The 17,964-nt window shown below is 42.1% G+C and overlaps 1 protein-coding gene across 6 annotated transcripts in view; it reads right to left on the minus strand.

Annotated features, from left to right (window-relative positions):
* Positions 1-17,964, minus strand: part of CDKL2 (cyclin dependent kinase like 2) — a 97,267-nt gene that overhangs the window by 17,791 nt on the left and 61,512 nt on the right. For all 6 annotated transcript variants that reach the window (XM_073637761.1, XM_073637770.1, XM_073637787.1 and 3 more), the window contains 4 exons: positions 12,514-12,692; positions 12,303-12,415; positions 11,420-11,559; positions 6,111-6,199 (listed from right to left, as the gene is read on the minus strand). In XM_073637761.1, the coding sequence (XP_073493862.1) occupies positions 6,111-6,199; positions 11,420-11,559; positions 12,303-12,415; positions 12,514-12,692 (521 nt within the window). The remainder of the gene's footprint in view (positions 1-6,110; positions 6,200-11,419; positions 11,560-12,302; positions 12,416-12,513; positions 12,693-17,964) is intronic.

The raw sequence follows: 17,964 nt of genomic DNA on the forward strand, positions 1-17,964 counted from the left end.
ATGATGACCCCACAGTTGACGCAACACATCATGATGCTCCCATAGTGACTACCACGCAGCATAATGCCCCCACAGTGACTACCACACAGCATAATGCCCCCACAGTGACTACCACGCAGCATAATGCCCCCACAGTGACTACCACACAGCATAATGCCCCCACAGTGACTACCACACAGCATAATGCCCCCACAGTGACTACCACACAGCATAATGCCCCCACAGTGACTACCACGCAGCATAATGCCCGCACAGTGAGTACCACACAGTATGATGCCCCCTGTGTCCTTGACTTAAAGCGCTTGTCCTTTACTATCTAATACACATCCTGTACTTGCTCATTGCAAACTGCTGGATGATGTGTTTGTTTTCTCAGCTTTCTACTTTGCATACCTAATAAACCCTATCAGTCATATGCACAACAGAAATCAAGTCCCCACTGTTCTGTCATGCATTCTTCTTTGCACATACTCCATGCTTATAAAAATGTATTTATGATGCTTTGGTGACAATGCACAACTTTGTAGCTTCTTGCCAATATTCAGGGGGTCTTACACTTTTAGAAAAGCGTACCGAAACATTGCCTGCGATGTAAAATAACAAAATCAGATAATATATATATCACTGATATTCAGCGCCAGCTTTCTGAAGCTGGTCCGATCTCAGTGATTTCCCTGCAGTGTTAACATCACATCAACAGCTCATCTCACCACTGCAGCCAATCACTGAGCTCAGCGGTCTGGTGTGGTAGACGGTACAAGTTGCTAAGCTTAGTGATTAACTACAGCGATGTGAGCTGTTGATGTGAAGTCACCGCTGCAGCCAAAACACTGAGACCGGAGCATGGCGGTATAGTGATGGACAGTACAGCTCTGTTTGGTGATCTGGATTATTTGGCTTCGCGCACTAAAAATAACCAGCTCTGTTGGATCCTTATTAAATATGTGTTAACCTGAAAACTAACACTTAGTTAAAGTAAAATGTGGTTGGATTGGCAGCCAAATACTGTCATTTTACCCCCGAGAGCCATTCAGAAACCGCAAGTGGCTCTCACTGGAATGGCAACAAAAGAGCTGGCTCATAGTGCCAGATTGTTCACGGATGACCCATCAATACTGCGGAGGGAGACACAGCACTGGACCTAGGGAGAGTGAGTCCTGTGTAATTTTGGTAATTTTGCTATTTTACATAACAGGCAATGTTTGGGGTGCAGTTTTCTAAAAGTGGAAAGCCCTTTTAACTATGTGTTACTTTGTAAAGACACTGCAGGGGCTCGGACAGTGATGTAATTGGAAAAGGCAGAGCAAGGAAAGCTGCGATTTGGGAATCAGGAACAGAGGGTAGAGTTTCTGAGACTACAGATCTCATCTAATTAAGCACATGCTGGAAATGCAGGGAAACTAAATGAAAAATAAGATTTACAGCAGCAATTGTGCATCGCCCTCTCATTAGTCATGCCACGGCCAAGGCTTTTCCAATTATAACAGAAGAACAACCAACCCTTTTAATAAATATTGTCTCACTGCACATCATAAAGTTCCTGCCCCTGATCATCCTTACAGTCCCTGTAGGGTCATTTTACTTAATGACTTGTAATTTTATAGCATGGCGCTGAAGCAATTTCACATAAGAGGCCGTGTCTAGGTAAAGATTATGCAATAAGCCTTATTCAGACTGACTTAATATATCTGCGTGTAACTGTCTACATACTGCATATATAACCTGGACTCTAACCTTATCTTAGTCCGCAAACCTGTGGGAGAATTCAGATGTTACAAACTGTTAAACACGGATATAGTAAGGCTATGTTCATACACAGCGGTTTTGCATCTTTTTTTGTGTGTGGTTCTTTTCTGAAGAAAATAAGTTGTGTTTTACAGTACTGGAAAAAAATGTGAAATTTCAAAAATCTCATGCACACGCTTGTTTTTTTTTGCCTGTCTGAATTTAAGAGCTGCAGCATTTTTTAAAGAAGTCCTCCCATGAATATTTTTTTAGAAATGTGTGTACAGTGGTGGCCAAAAGTATTGGCACCCCTGCAATTCCGTCAGATAATACTCAGTTTCTTCCTGAAAATGATTACAATCACAAATTCTTTGGTATTATTATCTTCATTTAATTTGCTTGCAAGGAAAAAACACAAAAGAGAATGAAGCAAAAATCAAATCATTGATCATTTCACACAAAACTCCAAAAATGGGCCAGACAAAAGTATTGGCACCCTCAGCCTAATACTTGGTTGCACAACCTTTAGCCAAAATAACTGCGAACAACCGCTTCCGGTAAACATCAATGAGTTTCTTACAATGCTCTGCTGGAATTGTAGACCATTCTTCTTTGGCAAACTGCTCCAGGTCCCTGATATTTGAAGGGTGCCTTCTCCAAACTGCCATTTTGAGATCTCTCCACAGGTGTTCTATGGGATTCAGGTCTGGACTCATTGCTGGCCACCTTAGAAGTATCCAGTGCTTTCTCTCAAACCATTTTATAGTGCTTTTGGAAGTGTGTTTTGGGTCATTGTCCTGCTGGAAGACCCATGACCTCTGAGGGAGACCCAGCTTTCTCACACTGGGCCCTACATTATGCTGCAAAATTTGTTGGTAGTCTTCAGACTTCATAATGCCATGCACACGGTCAAGCAGTCCAGTGCCAGAGGCAGCAAAGCAACCCCAAAACATCAGGGAACCTCTGCCATGTTTGACTGTAGGCACCGTGTTCTTTTCTTTGAATGCCTCTTTTTTTTCCTGTACACTCTATGTTGATGCTTTTTGCCAAAAAGCTCTACTTTTGTCTCATCTGACCAGAGAACATTCTTCCAAAACGTTTTAGGCTTTCTCAGGTAAGTTTTGGCAAACTCCAGCCTGGCTTTTTTATGTCTCGGGGTAAGAAGTGGGATCTTCCTGGGTATCCTACCATACAGTCCCTTTTCATTCAGACGCCGACGGATAGTACGGGTTGACACTGTTGTACCCTCGGACTGCAGGGCAGCTTGAACTTGTTTGGATGTTAGTCGAGGTTCTTTATCCACCATCCGCGCAATCTTGCGTTGAAATCTCTCGTCAATTTTTCTTTTCCATTCACATCTAGGGAGGTTAGCCACAGTGCCATGGGCTTTAAACTTCTTGATGACACTGCGCATGGAAGACACAGGAACATTCAGGTCTTTGGAGATGGACTTGTAGCCTTGAGATTGCTCATGCTTCCTCACTATTTGGTTTCTCAAGTCCTCAGACAGTTCTTTGGTCTTCTTTCTTTTCTCCATGCTCAATGTGGTACACACAAGGACACAGGACAGAGGTTGAGTCAACTTTAATCCATGTTAACTGGCTGCAAGTGTGATTTAGTTATTGCCAACACCTGTTAGGTGCCACAGGTAAGTTACAGGTGCTGTTAATTACATGAATTAGAGAAGCATCACATGATTTTTCAAACAGTGCCAATACTTTTGTCCCCCCCCCTTTTTTAGGTTTGGTGTGGAATTATATCCAATTTGGCTTTAGGACAATTCTTTTTGTGTTTTTTCATTGAAGACAAATTAAATGAAGATAATAATACCAAAGAATTTGTGATTGCAATCATTTTCAGGAAGAAGCTGAGTATTATCTGACAGAATTGCAGGGGTGCCAATACTTTTGGCCACCACTGTATATGTGTATGTAGTGCAGTGTGAGTATAATATACTCACCTATTCATATACTCATCTACTGCTGCTCTCTCCTTGATCCAGCGCTGTTCTGCTCCTCTTCTCAGTGACATCACCTCAGTTCAGACTCTCTGGTTCACTCTGTACTTTATGCGTGAGTCTCTTTTCCAATGTAAGTCTATGGAGCTTCGTTCTGATGTTCCATAGGCTTACATTGTAAAAGTCACTTCCAGTGTCATTGTGCACTCTGCTGAGCGGTGACGTCACTGAGAAGCAGAGCAGAACGGTGCTGGATCCTGGAGAAAGCGGCGGTAGGCGAGTATATTAATACACTCACACTACATACTATACACATATGCTCAGATTTAATAAAAAATAATATTCAAGAGAGTCCTTCTTTAAATATGTAGCATACCAATACTAGCAGAGTTTTTGCAGTGTTTTTTCAGGCATAGAAAGCAATGAGAAAGTGCAAAAAAAGTTTTGCTGCATTTTTGGTGTATTAGACTAATTTTATTAAACATATAATGTAGACAAATCACACATGTAATCCGCACAAGAAAAGCAGCAAACACAGCGTTTTTACTGCAAAGAGAGCAGGTTTTGGCTGCAGAAAAAAAGTCTGCGTGTGAACAAAGTTTATCTAAATGAGGTTTTACCTTTTAAAAGTATTGTTCATGTTGAACAACCATAGCTCAGCAGTTGTATCCCTCCATGATGGACTTATTGCACAGGAATGGTATCCCTGGTAATTCACTGTTACCAAGCAAAATGGCTTCTAAGTAATAATTTCAATTAATCATTACACAGCACCTATTAAAATCAATTGGCTGTCACATCTTTAAAGCGCAACCGTCATTTTAATTTTTAGTTCAGAAATGAATAGTACAGATGAAAATAAGTAACTTTGTAATATACAGGTGCATCTCACAAAATTAGAATATCATCAAAAAGTTAATTTATTTCAGTTCTTCAATACAAAAAGTGAAACTCATATTATATAGAGTTATTACAAACAGAGTGATCCATTTCAAGTGTTTATTTCTGTTAATGTTGATGATTATGGCTTACAGCCAATGAAAACACAAGTCATTATCTCAGTAAATTAAAATACTATATAACAACAGATTGAAAATTTATTTTAAAATCTGAAATGTTGGCCTACTGAAATGTATGTTCAGTACATGCACTCAATACTTGGTCAGGCTCCTTTTGCATCAATTACTGCATCATGCAGCGTGGCATGGAGGCGATCAGCCTGTGGCACTGCTGAGATGTTATGGAAGCCCAGGTTGCTTTGATAGCAGCCTTCAGCTCGTCTCCATTGTTGGGTCTGGTGTCTCTCATCTTCCTCTTGATAATACCCCATAGATTCTCTATGGGGTTAAGGTCAGGCGAGTTTGCTGGCCAATCAAGCACAGTGATACTGTTGTTTTTAAACCAGGTATTGGTACTTTTGGCAGTGTGGACAGGTGCCAAGTCCTGCTGGAGAATGAAATTTCCATCTCCTAAAAGCTTGTCGGCAGAGGGAAGCATGAAGTGCTCTAAAATTTCCTGGTAGATGTCTGCGCTGACTTTGTTCTTGATAAAACACAGTGGACCTTCACCAGCAGATGACATGGCTCCCCAAACCATCACTGATTGTGGAAACTTCACACTAGACCTCAAGCAGCTTGGATTGTGGCCTCTCCACTCTTCCTCCAGACTCTGGGACCTTGATTTCCAAATGAAAATTGGAACTCTGGGACATTGTGGAATGTGTCAAATACTGCCTTCTGGACATCTGTCAAGTCAGCAGTCTTCCTCATGATTGTGGAGCCTACTGAAACAGACTAAGGGACCTTTTAAACGCTTAGGAAGCCTTTGCAGGTGTGTTTTGTTAATTATTTTCATTTACTGAGATAATGACTTTTGTGTGTTTTCACTGACTGTAATCCATAATCATCATCATTAACAGAAATAAACACTTGAAATAGATCACTCTATTTGTAATGACTCTATATAATATATGAGTTTCACTTTTTGTATTGAAGAACTAAAATAAATTAACTTTTTGATGATATTCTAATTTTGTAAGATGCACCTGTATCTTATCAGAGGGATTTGCTTCTTTCTCTGACAGAATTGATCAGTCATTATCAAAACTCGCAATTCTGAGTTAAAATCTGTATTCAGTGAAGACAGATTTTCCCATTACTGAGATGAGAGGACCATATCTCAGGAATGGAGAGCTGCAGGAGCAAAATAAAAACAATGGCAAATTCAAAAGAAGAGCGACATTTACACCTGGTAAGAAAAAATTACATAATTATGGCAAGTCACAGGATCCTCTTTAAACTTATATCTGATCTCTCATTTGTCTTATTATTCACGTGTTTGGTTAGGTTTGCCATATGGATCCCAAAACATTAGTCAGACATTTTTAATTTTGAAGGAGGCAGAATTTAACAATAAGCTTCCAACCCACCTCTCGGAGAAGCCATCCTTCTTGAATAGGTCATGTTGCAGCAAAATCATACATGACGGCCTCTTGTCTGGATCAATTTGTAAACAGTTCTGGAAAAGATGTAGAATGATAGTTTGAAATAAACTGAAAATCTCATTGCTAATTGTCTAACCAGAGTGATTAAACATGATTTCACATGTGTACTAAGATGGTAATTTGTAGAAAGTCTAAATAGCACATTGTGAAATGCAGATTATTTTGAGAGAGTTTGCAAGATTCACACATAGAACAGCATGAAAGATGACACATTTGTGGGGCTTTGTTTCTACTGTGATTCGTTAGTTAAATATACTTCATATTAGGAGTAGTGATGAGCGAGCACTAAAATACTCAGGTGCTCGACCAGAGCAACGAGCCCAATGTAAGTCTATGGGAAACTCGAGCATTTTTCTGACGGTCCCCCCTGGCGGTCTACAGAAGGTCAAAAATTACCCAAATCGATGGGAACAGTGCTCAATTAAACATCAGGCAGGCAGAATATATAGGCAGACAGGCAGGCAGGGTATGTAGGAGGGTGCATGAAAAACATAGCAGGGCACTTGGAACACACTAGTGGCTGTGGCATTACAGTGAGTGGCAGACAATCCCTCCATGATTGGTGCTCTAAATAGTGCCCGACATGCAGGAAGGGGACCCGAGCTCCCACCCGAGCATCTCGAAAGTACTCGGCGAGCTCCGAGCATCTCAAGTACTGAGATGCTCGGGCGAGTACCGAGCAGTGGCGAGCATGCTCGCTCATCACTAATTAGGAGCCATGTGCATCTATGTCCTTTACATTTTCAGGGCAAAAGTGGTTACCATCAATTCCCACAGTAAACTGACATGGATAGCTATCTACTGCCCTGTGCAGTGCAAACTTAAGTGAAACAGATCTAGATCGCCAACGTTAATATTTCTTTTTTCTGTATAGAGCTTTTTACAGACAAATCGTAAAACCATAATGAGTGAAAAAGACAATAATTAATACATGTCTATAGCTCAATTAAAAAGGACCTGTCGCCAAATTTTTCCTGTTGAACTGGACACACGATGTAATAGTAGGTGCAGAATGGAATAAAATGTTTTTTTTTTTTTAAATTGTGCCTTTTTGTAGTGGAGATATAAACTTTTTTTAAGTCCATGTGGGTGATTTCACTGGGGCAGGTACTTCTTCTCCCTGTATGACGATGACCAATCATAAGCAGGTAGCAACTCTCAAAGAGAAGAAGATCACGCCCCCACCATAGCTCAGAGCTGATTTCTCAGTGTGTGAGTTGTATAACAGACAGCCTGATCTCCAGGTCTAAGCTCCTGGCTGGGTCAGTGTGGGGGAAGGGGCAGCACAGCTGACTTTAGCTGTCTCAAACCCTTCTATCAATTCTCCTGTCCTAGCACTTTCAGCCTTGCTGTACTGACACTCCCCCACACACCCTGTCCAAAGATGAGCTCTCAAAGTGTCAGTATCACACTTAGGCTGTGTGCCCACGTAGCGTTTTTCAAGCGTATATGCTGCGGAATTTCCGCAGCGTAAACGCTTGAAAAACGCATGTATATCCGCACCCCATGTTCCCCAATGGCATTCCGCAATGTCAATGCCCATGCTGCGGATTTTTCCGCAGCGTATATGCTGCGGTCAAAAATCCGCAGCATGTTCATTAATTTTGCGGAAGCGCAGCGGAATCAATGTGCGGATGGTACCCAAGTCTGGATGAGAGGAGACTCTCATCCAGACCTGGGTAACAAAGAACCTGTAAAAAAAAGAATAAAATAAAGTTTATACTTATCTTCTGATGTTTTCCCTCCGTCGCGCTGTTGTCTGAAGGACCTGCCACGTCATTGAGTCATGTGACCCACCACATGACTCAATGACGTCACCGCAGGTCCTGCACACAACAGCGTGAGCCGCTCAAGCCTCCGGACGGGGCAGAGAATGCATCAGAAGGTGAGTATAAAGTTTATTTTTTTATTTTTTACCATTCTGAACAAGTTGTCAAGCACTTTTCCAAGTGATGCTTGGAGAAGTGCTTGATAACCCGCATGCGGAAATGCATGCAAAGACTCCTCACAAACCCTTCTACCTGGCGGGAAAACCGCATGTAATATCCGCATGTGATTTTCCCGCCAGGGAGAAGCGTAAAAAATATGCTTCAGGTCCGCAAAGTGGGCACATAGCCTTAGGGTATGTGCCCATGATGCAGATTTTAAGCAGAAATTTCCTGAGCGTTTTTTCCTCTCCCTGGCAGAAAAAATGCATGCATGTTTTACATGCATTTTTTCTGCCAGGGAGAAGCGTTTTTTAAGCGTTTTTACATGCGTTTATGCATGCGTTTTTTCATTCGCTTTTTCAATCGATTTTGAGCATCACTTGGAAAAGGGCTTGACAAGTTGGTCGCACAATATAAATCCATGCAACTGGCATGGATTTATATTGTGTGACCGAGATTTCTGCTTAAAATACTGCACCTATAGTTAAAACAAAAAAATTATAAAGTAAAAAATAAAAAAAAATATTCATACGTACCTCTCCGAGCGGCCCCCAGTTTGCTCCCTTCCTCTCTCCTCGGCAGCCCGCGGTGCTTTGCCAGGACCTGCGGTGACGTCATTTAGTCAGCTGATGGTCACACGACCATCACCTGACCGCTGACGTCAGCAGTCGCGTGACAATCAGCTGACTAAATGACGTCACCGCAGATCACCGTGGGCCGCCGAGAGAGGACGCCACAGGGAGCAGACCGGGGGCCGCCGGAGAGGTACATATGAATATTTTTTTTTGTTTTTTACTTTATAATTCTTTTTTAACTTGCAGGTACCATGGTACTCCTCTTCTCCAGATCCACGCATTGAACCGCATAACATCCGCATGTATACATGTATGCATGTGGATGTTATGCAGTTCAATGCAAGTCAATGGCGGCAATTTCGCCGCGAAATCGCACAATAAATGGTTGCGCTGCGGATTTTTCCGCAATGATAATTCACAGTGGAAATTTCCGCAGCATGTGCATAGCACATGCGGATTATCGTTGGGAAACATGGCAGACATCTTATCAAACGATTTTAATGGGTTTCCGCGGCGGAAATACCACAGCCTTATAACTGTTGTGTTCAACTTGCAATCACTGCAGTGAGATCAGAGCTGGGTCTCAGTATATCTTATAGAGGTGGAGCCCAGAACAGACAGGCTACTCTTGTGTGAAATGTGAATGACAGCCCTGATCAAAATGCACAGCAATAACAAGTTGCTTGAGCACAACAAGTGCGATTACTGACACACTCGGTATTCAGAAGAGCTGATAGAAGGCTTTGTAATGTGACACAGCTAAACTCAGGTGCAGTGTCCGTCCTCCCACAGTGACTCATGCAGGAGATTAAACTAGAAGGTCAGGGCTCATTACATCTCACACACTAAGAAATCTGCTGTAAGCTATGGTGGCGGCATGTTCTTCTTTCCTTTGAGTGTTGCTGCCTTATGATTGGTCAGCATCATACAGGGAGAAGTACACGACCCAATAAAAACTGTCTGATAACACCGCTTGGACTTAAAAAAGTTAACTCATTAGGTGCCAGATATTTTGATTTCTAATATCTCCACAACAGAGAGGCGACATTCCACTCTGCAGTCACTATTACAAGGATTGTTCGGTAAAAGGTCCTCTTTGACTGATGTAAACTCATTACCAACGGACTCATCTATTTTATTTCACAGAAACTGGAAAAAGTTTTCTATTTTTAAGGACTATCCAGAAATGTGTCAACAGCTGGCATCCCTTATATAGACAGTCATATTTTTTTATCACAATGCATATCTATATTCAGGGGTGACATTCAGCTGGTTCCCACCAGTTCAGGGGGACCAATTGTTAAAATTGAAGCCGGTTCCCTGAAGCGGCAAACAACAGTGCCCCGAACCGGTACTGAAAACCCGCCAGTTTCAAATGAATGTGTGTCCTTGGACGTACATTCAGTTGAAATATGTTGCGATTAAGGAAGTCACCGGCTTACTGCACTACAATAGTTAAAATAGTTGTCTCACGTCGCTGGCGCACTACGTGACTTCCATGCGACGGCCTGTCTGCGCCACATATAGAGCAGGAAGAGGATGCTGCTTGACCATGGAGAGGTAAGAAAAATCTTTTTTTTTTTTTTTTTGTATTATTTTGTTACAAAAGAGCGACAATACGGAGGATATATGGGGACCAGGATAGAGGACATATAGGGGACATATGGGGACCAGGAGAGGGAACATATGGGGACCAGGTTGGAGGATAAATGGGCACCAGGATGGAGAATATATGGGGGACATATGGGGACCAGGATGGAGGACATATGGGGACCAGGATGAGAGACATATACAGGAAATATGGGGATCAGGATGGAGGACATATGGGGACCAGGCTGAGGGAAACATGGGGACCAGGATGGAGGACATATTGGGACCATGATGGGGGACATGTGGGGACCAGGATGCAGGACACAATGGGGACCAGAATAGAGGACATATGGGAACCAGGGTGGAGGACATATGGGGATCAGCATGGTGGACATATGGGGACCCTGATGGGGGACATATGGGGACCAGGATGGGGGACATATGGGGACCAGGATGGGGGACATATGCGGACCAGAGTGAGGGATCTGGATGAAGGAGATATGGGGACCTGTATGGGGAACATATGGGCACCAGGATAGAGGACACATGAGGCACATATGGGGACCAGAATGGGGGACATATGGGATTCCTGGATGGAGGACGTTATTACAGAAAGGGGTCATGATGGGGGACAATTACTGTATGGAGGCCAGAATGAGGAACATAAATTATTAGCTTATGGTGGCAAGTGGGGAATATAAGTACTGTAGGGGCCAATTAAGGGATATTATTACTGCTGTAATGTATTTTACTTTAGAGGACACTGTTTTCAATGGGGGGATGAAGGTCCTGTTACTGTACAGGGTGGCACAATGTCACTTTTTTCTTCATCTGGCTCAGTGTAGAAGTCATGGAAAATGTGGGGAATGTGTTCTAGATATGATCGACTATCGTTGGACACGGCCATTACACAGTACACAGCAGGGGCACATTTATAAGATTATCTCAGCACAGGAACATTTTTTAACACATCCAATTGTGGAAGCTATTGTTATTCCGAGATCTTTTAATTAAAACGCAATTGTCCACCACTGATTTATATCCTTGGTGACATAGCAGTGTTAAACCCTAAAATGTTCTAACCAGCCCTTATAACACACAAATATGGTGTTATACTGAATTTATGGATGACAAAGAATACCTTGGCTAAATCTAATATAACAGGAGAGAGTTTCAGATATCGCTTTTCAAGAGGTTCAACTTCCTTTATCTCGGGCAAAGTCACACCAGCAAACAGTTGATTCTTGTAGAATAGCTCCTGCAGGCGTGGAGTCAGATTTCCTATAACAGATAATTATTACTTATGAAGGCAGTATAAGTACATTATTTTGCTACTCGTTTATTAACAGCTTTATTAATAAGCAGCCAAATGCCAGTATTGGATACGTTAAAGGACTGCGGTTGCACATTTTATAATATAAAAACAAAAGAGCAAGAGGTTAAACGGATCTCCAGAGTGCAATAAAAATATATAATGGATCTTTTCGCACCAATGTTGGTTGTTTAGTGTACACACTAATGCTATTTCAAGATTTTTGTCAGCCCAATGTATGCCAAAAAACTATATTTTGCAGGTAATGGAGAAACAAATGGATTAATTCAGCGCTGCCATGTAGAAAGGATGAGGGATGCCAATCTGAGTGTAAGTGGTTTATTTAGTCAACGCATTTCGAAGTGTACAAACTTCTTCCTCAGGACAACAACGATCTAAATAAACCACTTACACTCGGATTGGCATCCATCATCCTTTCTACATGGCAGCGTTGAATTAATCCATTAGTTTCTCCATTACCTGCACACAACCCGACCAGGTGAGCACTATTAAGTTATTCTCTCAACATTATTACCCAGATAAGACCCTATTTTTGCGCTTTGTGTCTTTCCAGTCCTCTCTTTATTTAAAAAACTATATTTTGGCATTTGTCTGACTGTAATGCATCATCATTACTTTTCATTGTGTTCAATAATGTTCATCATTAACAATATTATTAGATTTTTACAGAACTCTGTTAAAATAATGTTACCTTGGCATTTCACTATGTGGTACAACTGGTCGATATCAGAGTCTCCTGGAAAAAGTGGTTCTCCAGTAAGCATTTCTGTTACCAAACAGCCAATAGCCCACACATCAACAGCCCTGAAGAAAAAAAAAGATCACAGCTTTTATCATCCCTGGAAAACAAGATATATTGCGAAGTTCAACTATATTGCTAGTTCATAGTTAGATGGTCTTACTTGCCATACTTGATATCCCCAACCAAAAGCTCAGGTGCTCTGTACCATCTGGTGGCCACATAATCTGTGTATACTTCTCCTGGAGCAGCCAGGGTCCGTGCAAATCCAAAATCACATAGTTTTACCACCCCTGAGTGTGAAACCAATATGTTCTCTGGCTTTATGTCTCGATGAATAATCTAGAAGTGACATTAAATAAAAGGAAATTATACAGTGAGGTCTAGAAATATTTGGACAATGACCAAATCTTCGTAATTTGCAGTCTGCATGCTACTAACTATTTTTTATGTAAAATGAAACAACTGAGATGTAATTGAAGTGGAGACTTTCAGGTTTAATCAAAGGGGTTGAACAAAAATATCCTGTGAAACGTTTAGGAATTGCAACCATTTTTCTACGAAGCCTCCTCATTTCAGGGGCTTAAAAGTAATTGGACAAATTAACTTTACCATAAATAAAATGTTAACTTTTAATACTTTGTAGAGAATCCTTTGCAGGCAATGACTGTCTACAGTCTGGAAGCTATTGACGTTACCAAACGCTGGGTTTCCTCCTTCTGATGCTTTGCCAGGCCTTTATAGTAAACTTCAGTTGTTGCTTATTTATGGGTTTTTCTGCCTTAAGTTTTGTCTTAAGCATGTGAAATGTATGCTCAATTGGGTTGAGATCGGTCTCTGTCAATTCAGAATATTTCACTCCTTTCTCTTAAAAAACTCCTGGGTTGCTTTCGCAGTATATTTTGGGTCATTATCGATCTATACTGTGAAGCGCCGTTCTATCAACCTTGCAGCATTTGGTTGAATCTGAGCAGAAAGTATAGCCCTGTACATTTCAGAATTCATCCGATTGCTTCTGTCTTCAGTCACATAATCAATAAACACTTGGGTGGATATTGTCTTTCATTGATGTCCAGGCCATTTTGAGTTCCCAAGCTCACCCGTGCGCTTTTTATTTCTTCAGAATGTACCAAACTGTTGACTTGGCCACTCCTAACATTTCTGCTATCTCTCTGATGGATTTCTTCTTTTTCTTCAGCATAATGATGTTCTCTTCCATTGAGAGCTCCTTTGACCACATGCTGTGGGTTCACAGCAATAGTTTCCAAAGGCAAATTCCACACCTGGAATCAGCTCCAGACCTTTTGCCTGCTCAATTGATGATATACTAATGAGGGAATAGCCCATGCAACCAATTAAAGAGCTTTTGAGAATATTGTCCAATTACTTTTGGTCCCTTGAAAAAGAGGCATCTACATATTAAAGAGCAGTAATTCTTTTACTCCAATTAGGATATGAGTACCCTCAAATTAAAGCTATAAATAGTAGGAGGATAGAAGTAATAGACTGCGCTTCTGAGCTAGATTCAAGAAATCCGGAGGACATGATGAGGAATTAGACCATGCGGTTGTTTATTCTCAACGCGTTTCGAAGTTGAACCAACTTTTTCATCAGGAGAACCCCATTAATTTGTATATTGTGGTTCTCCTGATGAAGAAGTTGAATCAACTTCGTTGAGAATAAACCACATGGTCTTATCCCTCATTATGTTCTCTGGATTTCTTGAATCTAACACAGCAGCGCAGACTACTACTCGTATCCTCCTACCAATTGTTCTACGTGGCGGGATCTCTTGACCTGAGGGTACTGCAGTAGCTGTCATACCTTGATCCTCAGTTGTGGGTTAAGCAACCCCAAAAGGTGAGCAATTCCTATACCTCTCACCTAGACCAATTTCTCCACCAGATAAGACCCTATTGCGCTTAGTGTCTCCCTCTCTCTCAAATTAAAAATAAGAGTCTGCACTTTACCAAAACATATTCAAGATACAGTGATATAATCAATATGGGCTTAAACAGTTAAAATGCCAAAACTTGTGTAATTGTCCAAATATTTCTGGACTTAACCGTACAGTATGAAAAATCCATATCTTTATGATAGAAGGTTCTGACAAAAGTTAAATAAATATATAAAGTATTGATCTTGAGCTTAAAATAAACAGGAATAAGCCTTATCTCTTGGTTACTACTTTTAGCTTTGAGGGTTGGAGTCCCTGCATGAGTAAGGATAAAAATGGCTCTAGAAAAAGGCCTGGAATGTCTTGATATGACAGTGGCAGCTGACACCAAAATTGTGGAGACTTACCCTTGTCACCAAAAGCATTATTTCTGAATTTGCTGCCTTATTCCACAAAAGAAAATGATTCAGCATCATTGGCCTCTATATTCCCAAAAAACCTAAATCTTCATTAATCAATTTTGAAAAATACTTGACAGAAAAAAAAAATTGGGACATCTAGATAAAACATAGGAGTTTGGGTTATGCAGCAATCCAGGCAAATTTTAGCAGATATCTCACTACGTAGAACACCAGAGGAATCAACAATGGCTTAAGAAATCAAAATTTTAGGTAAGAATTCACAGAGGAACACTAGGGCTTTTATTGGTGTTTCCCTTTAAATATCCCTTTAAACTTGGGTGGTTAATCTCAAAATAACACTTTCCACTCCAGTCCAGGAAGTTAAAATATAAGGTGCTTTTTGTTTGGAACTTAATACTCACGACTAGAGATGAGCGGTGTTCGACTAGAACTGTTCGCCAATCTCAAATTCGAGCTGTTTTGGGCGGTGTTCGAGTTGTTCGACGAACCCGAACGATTTGCAAAAAATTCGGCTGTTCGAGGTTATGTTCGATAACTGTTCGTGCACCAAAAGCGTGTCCTGCATGTCTGGCGCTATTTAGAGCACCAATCATGCAGGGATTGTCTGCCACTCACTGTAATGCCACAGCCATGGTGGTTGTGGTATTACAATAGTTGCCCAAATCGATGGGAACAGTGCTCACAGTGAAACATGAAAAGCCGGCAATTCAGCAACGGCATACACCGCTACCCGACAATTTAGAACCGAAAGAATAGAGCTTCACACATAGATTAGATAGATAGAAACATGTCAGTCACATATATATGAAGTACAGTGACAGTGTTGATTACTGTACTTGTCATTTAGCGTAAAGGATTTATCAAAAAAAATAATAGTGTTTTCATGCACCGTCTCTTTAAAAAAGCCGGCCGGCAATTCAACATCTGTACCCAACAATTTATAACAGACAGAATAGAGCTTCACACATAGATTAGATAGATAGAAACATGTCAGTCACATATATAAGAAGTACAGTGACAGTGTTGGTTACTGTACTTGTCATTTAGTATTAAAATAAAGGATTTATTATAAAAAAAATTGGCGTGGGGTTCCCCTTAATTTTAGGCTCTAGCGGAGGTTAAGCAGACAGCTGGGGCAGATGTTTGAAGCCTGGGAAGGGGGTAATACCCACGGAGCTTCCCAGGCTACTAATATCAGCCCCCAGCTGAATACCTAGCCTTTACTAGCTATTAAAATGGGGGACCCCCCCAAAAAAATGACGTGGGGTCCCCCCTAATTTAATAGCTAGCAAAGGCTAGGCAGACAGCTGGGGGCTGATATTAATAGCCCAGGAAGGGAGCCATGAATATTGGCCCCCTCCCAGGCTAGAAACACCAGCCGTCAGCCGCCCCAGAAATGGCGCATTCATAGGATCCGCCAACTCTGGCACTTAGCCTCGCTCTTCCACGCTGCCCTGGTGCGGTGGCAGGGGGTAATAGGGTTGGGGTTGATGTCAGCTTATAATGCCAGCTGACATCAAGCCCAGGTTAGTAATGGAGAGGCGTCTATAAGACACCCCCATTACTAACCCCATAGTCAAAGTTAAAAAAAACACAAACACCCAGAATAAAGTCCTTTAATTGAAATAAAGACACAATTCTTTATTGTTCTAAATTAAACCATACTTACCATCATGCCCATTCCAGCTGAAGCCAACGATCTCCTGCAATAAAAGAAAAATAATAAAGCAACCTCATCCTTACCTTTCCATGGTTCCCACGACAGCTTCAGCTCTGCTACATCGAGATGACAGGCTGGACCGCAGCAGAACGCTGCCATCCAGCCTGTCATCCCGCAGACACTGAGAAGCGTAGGCATGCTTGCGCTCTGCAGTGTCTGGCTGTGACGGCATAAAGATGAGCCGAGGTCATGTCCAATGAACTCGGCTCACCTCATGCACGTCACTGACAGCGTGGGAGAATTCTCCTGCACTCAGCACTTCAGCGTGAGAATTCTCCCATGCTGTCAGTGACGTACATGAGGTCAGCTGAGTTCATTGGACATGAATGAGCTCACCTCATGCACGTCACTGACAGCGTGGGAGAATTCTCACGCTGTAGCGCTGAGTGCAGGAGAATTTTCCCACGCTGTCAGTGACGTGCATGAGGTGAGCTGAGATCATTGGACATGAATGAGCTCACCTCATGCACGTCACTGACAGCGTGGGAAAATTCTCCTGCACTCAGCGCTTCAGCGTGAGAATTTTCCCACGCTGTCAGTGACGTGCATGAGGTGAGCTCATTCATGTCCAATGAACTCAGCTGACCTCATGTACGTCACTGACAGCGTGGGAGAATTTTCACGCTGAAGTGCTGAGTGCAGGAGAATTCTCCCACGCTGTCAGTGACGTGCATGAGGTGCGCCGAGTTCATTGGACATGAACTTGTCTCATCTTTATGCCGTCACAGCGAGACACTGAGGAGCGCAAGCATGCCTGCGCTTCTCAGTGTCCGCGGGATGACAGGCTGGATGGCAGCTTTCTGCTGCGGTCCAGCCTGTCATCTCGATGTAGCAGAGCTGAAGCTGTCGTGGGAGCCATGGAAAGGTAAGGATGAGGTTGCTTTATTATTTTACTTTTATTGCAGGAGATCGTTGGCTTCAGCTGGAATGGGCGTGATGGTAAGTATGGTTTAATTTAGAACATTAAAGGATTGTGTGTTTATTTCAATTAAAGGACTTTATTCTGGGTGTTGTGTTTTTTTAAATACTTTACTAGAAATTCATGGTGGTCATGTCTAATATTGGCGTGACCCCATGAATTTCGGGCTTAGGGCCAGCTGATAATGCCAAGCTGGCCTTAACCCCTTTATTACCCAGTGAGCCACCGCACCAGGGCCCTGGATGAGTTGGGTACAGCGCCAGAAGATGGCGCTTCTATGAACGCGCCATTTTCTGGGGCGGCTGCGGACTGCAATTTGCAGCGGGTGGGGCCCAGAAAGCTTGGGCCTCCCTGCGCTGCGGATTCCAGCTCCCAGCTGCCTAGTTGTACCTGGCTGGGCACAAAAATAGGGCGAAGCCCCACGCATTTTATTTTTAAATTATTTCATGAAATTCATGAAATAATGAAAAAAAAATTGATGTGGGGCTTCGCACTATATTTGTGTCCAGTCAGGTACAGCAGGCAGGAACGGGCTGCTCCCAACCACCAGCTGCCTATTTGTACCTAGCCGGACACAACAATATAGGGAAGCCCTTTTTTTCTTAATTATTCCATGAATTTCATGAATTTAAAAAAAAAATTGACGTGGGGCTTCG

The sequence above is a fragment of the Phyllobates terribilis genome, unplaced genomic scaffold (genome assembly GCF_046119375.1).
Source record: "Phyllobates terribilis strain yellow unplaced genomic scaffold, ASM4611937v1 Scaffold_1__5_contigs__length_1240528914, whole genome shotgun sequence".
NCBI lineage: Eukaryota > Metazoa > Chordata > Amphibia > Anura > Dendrobatidae > Phyllobates > Phyllobates terribilis.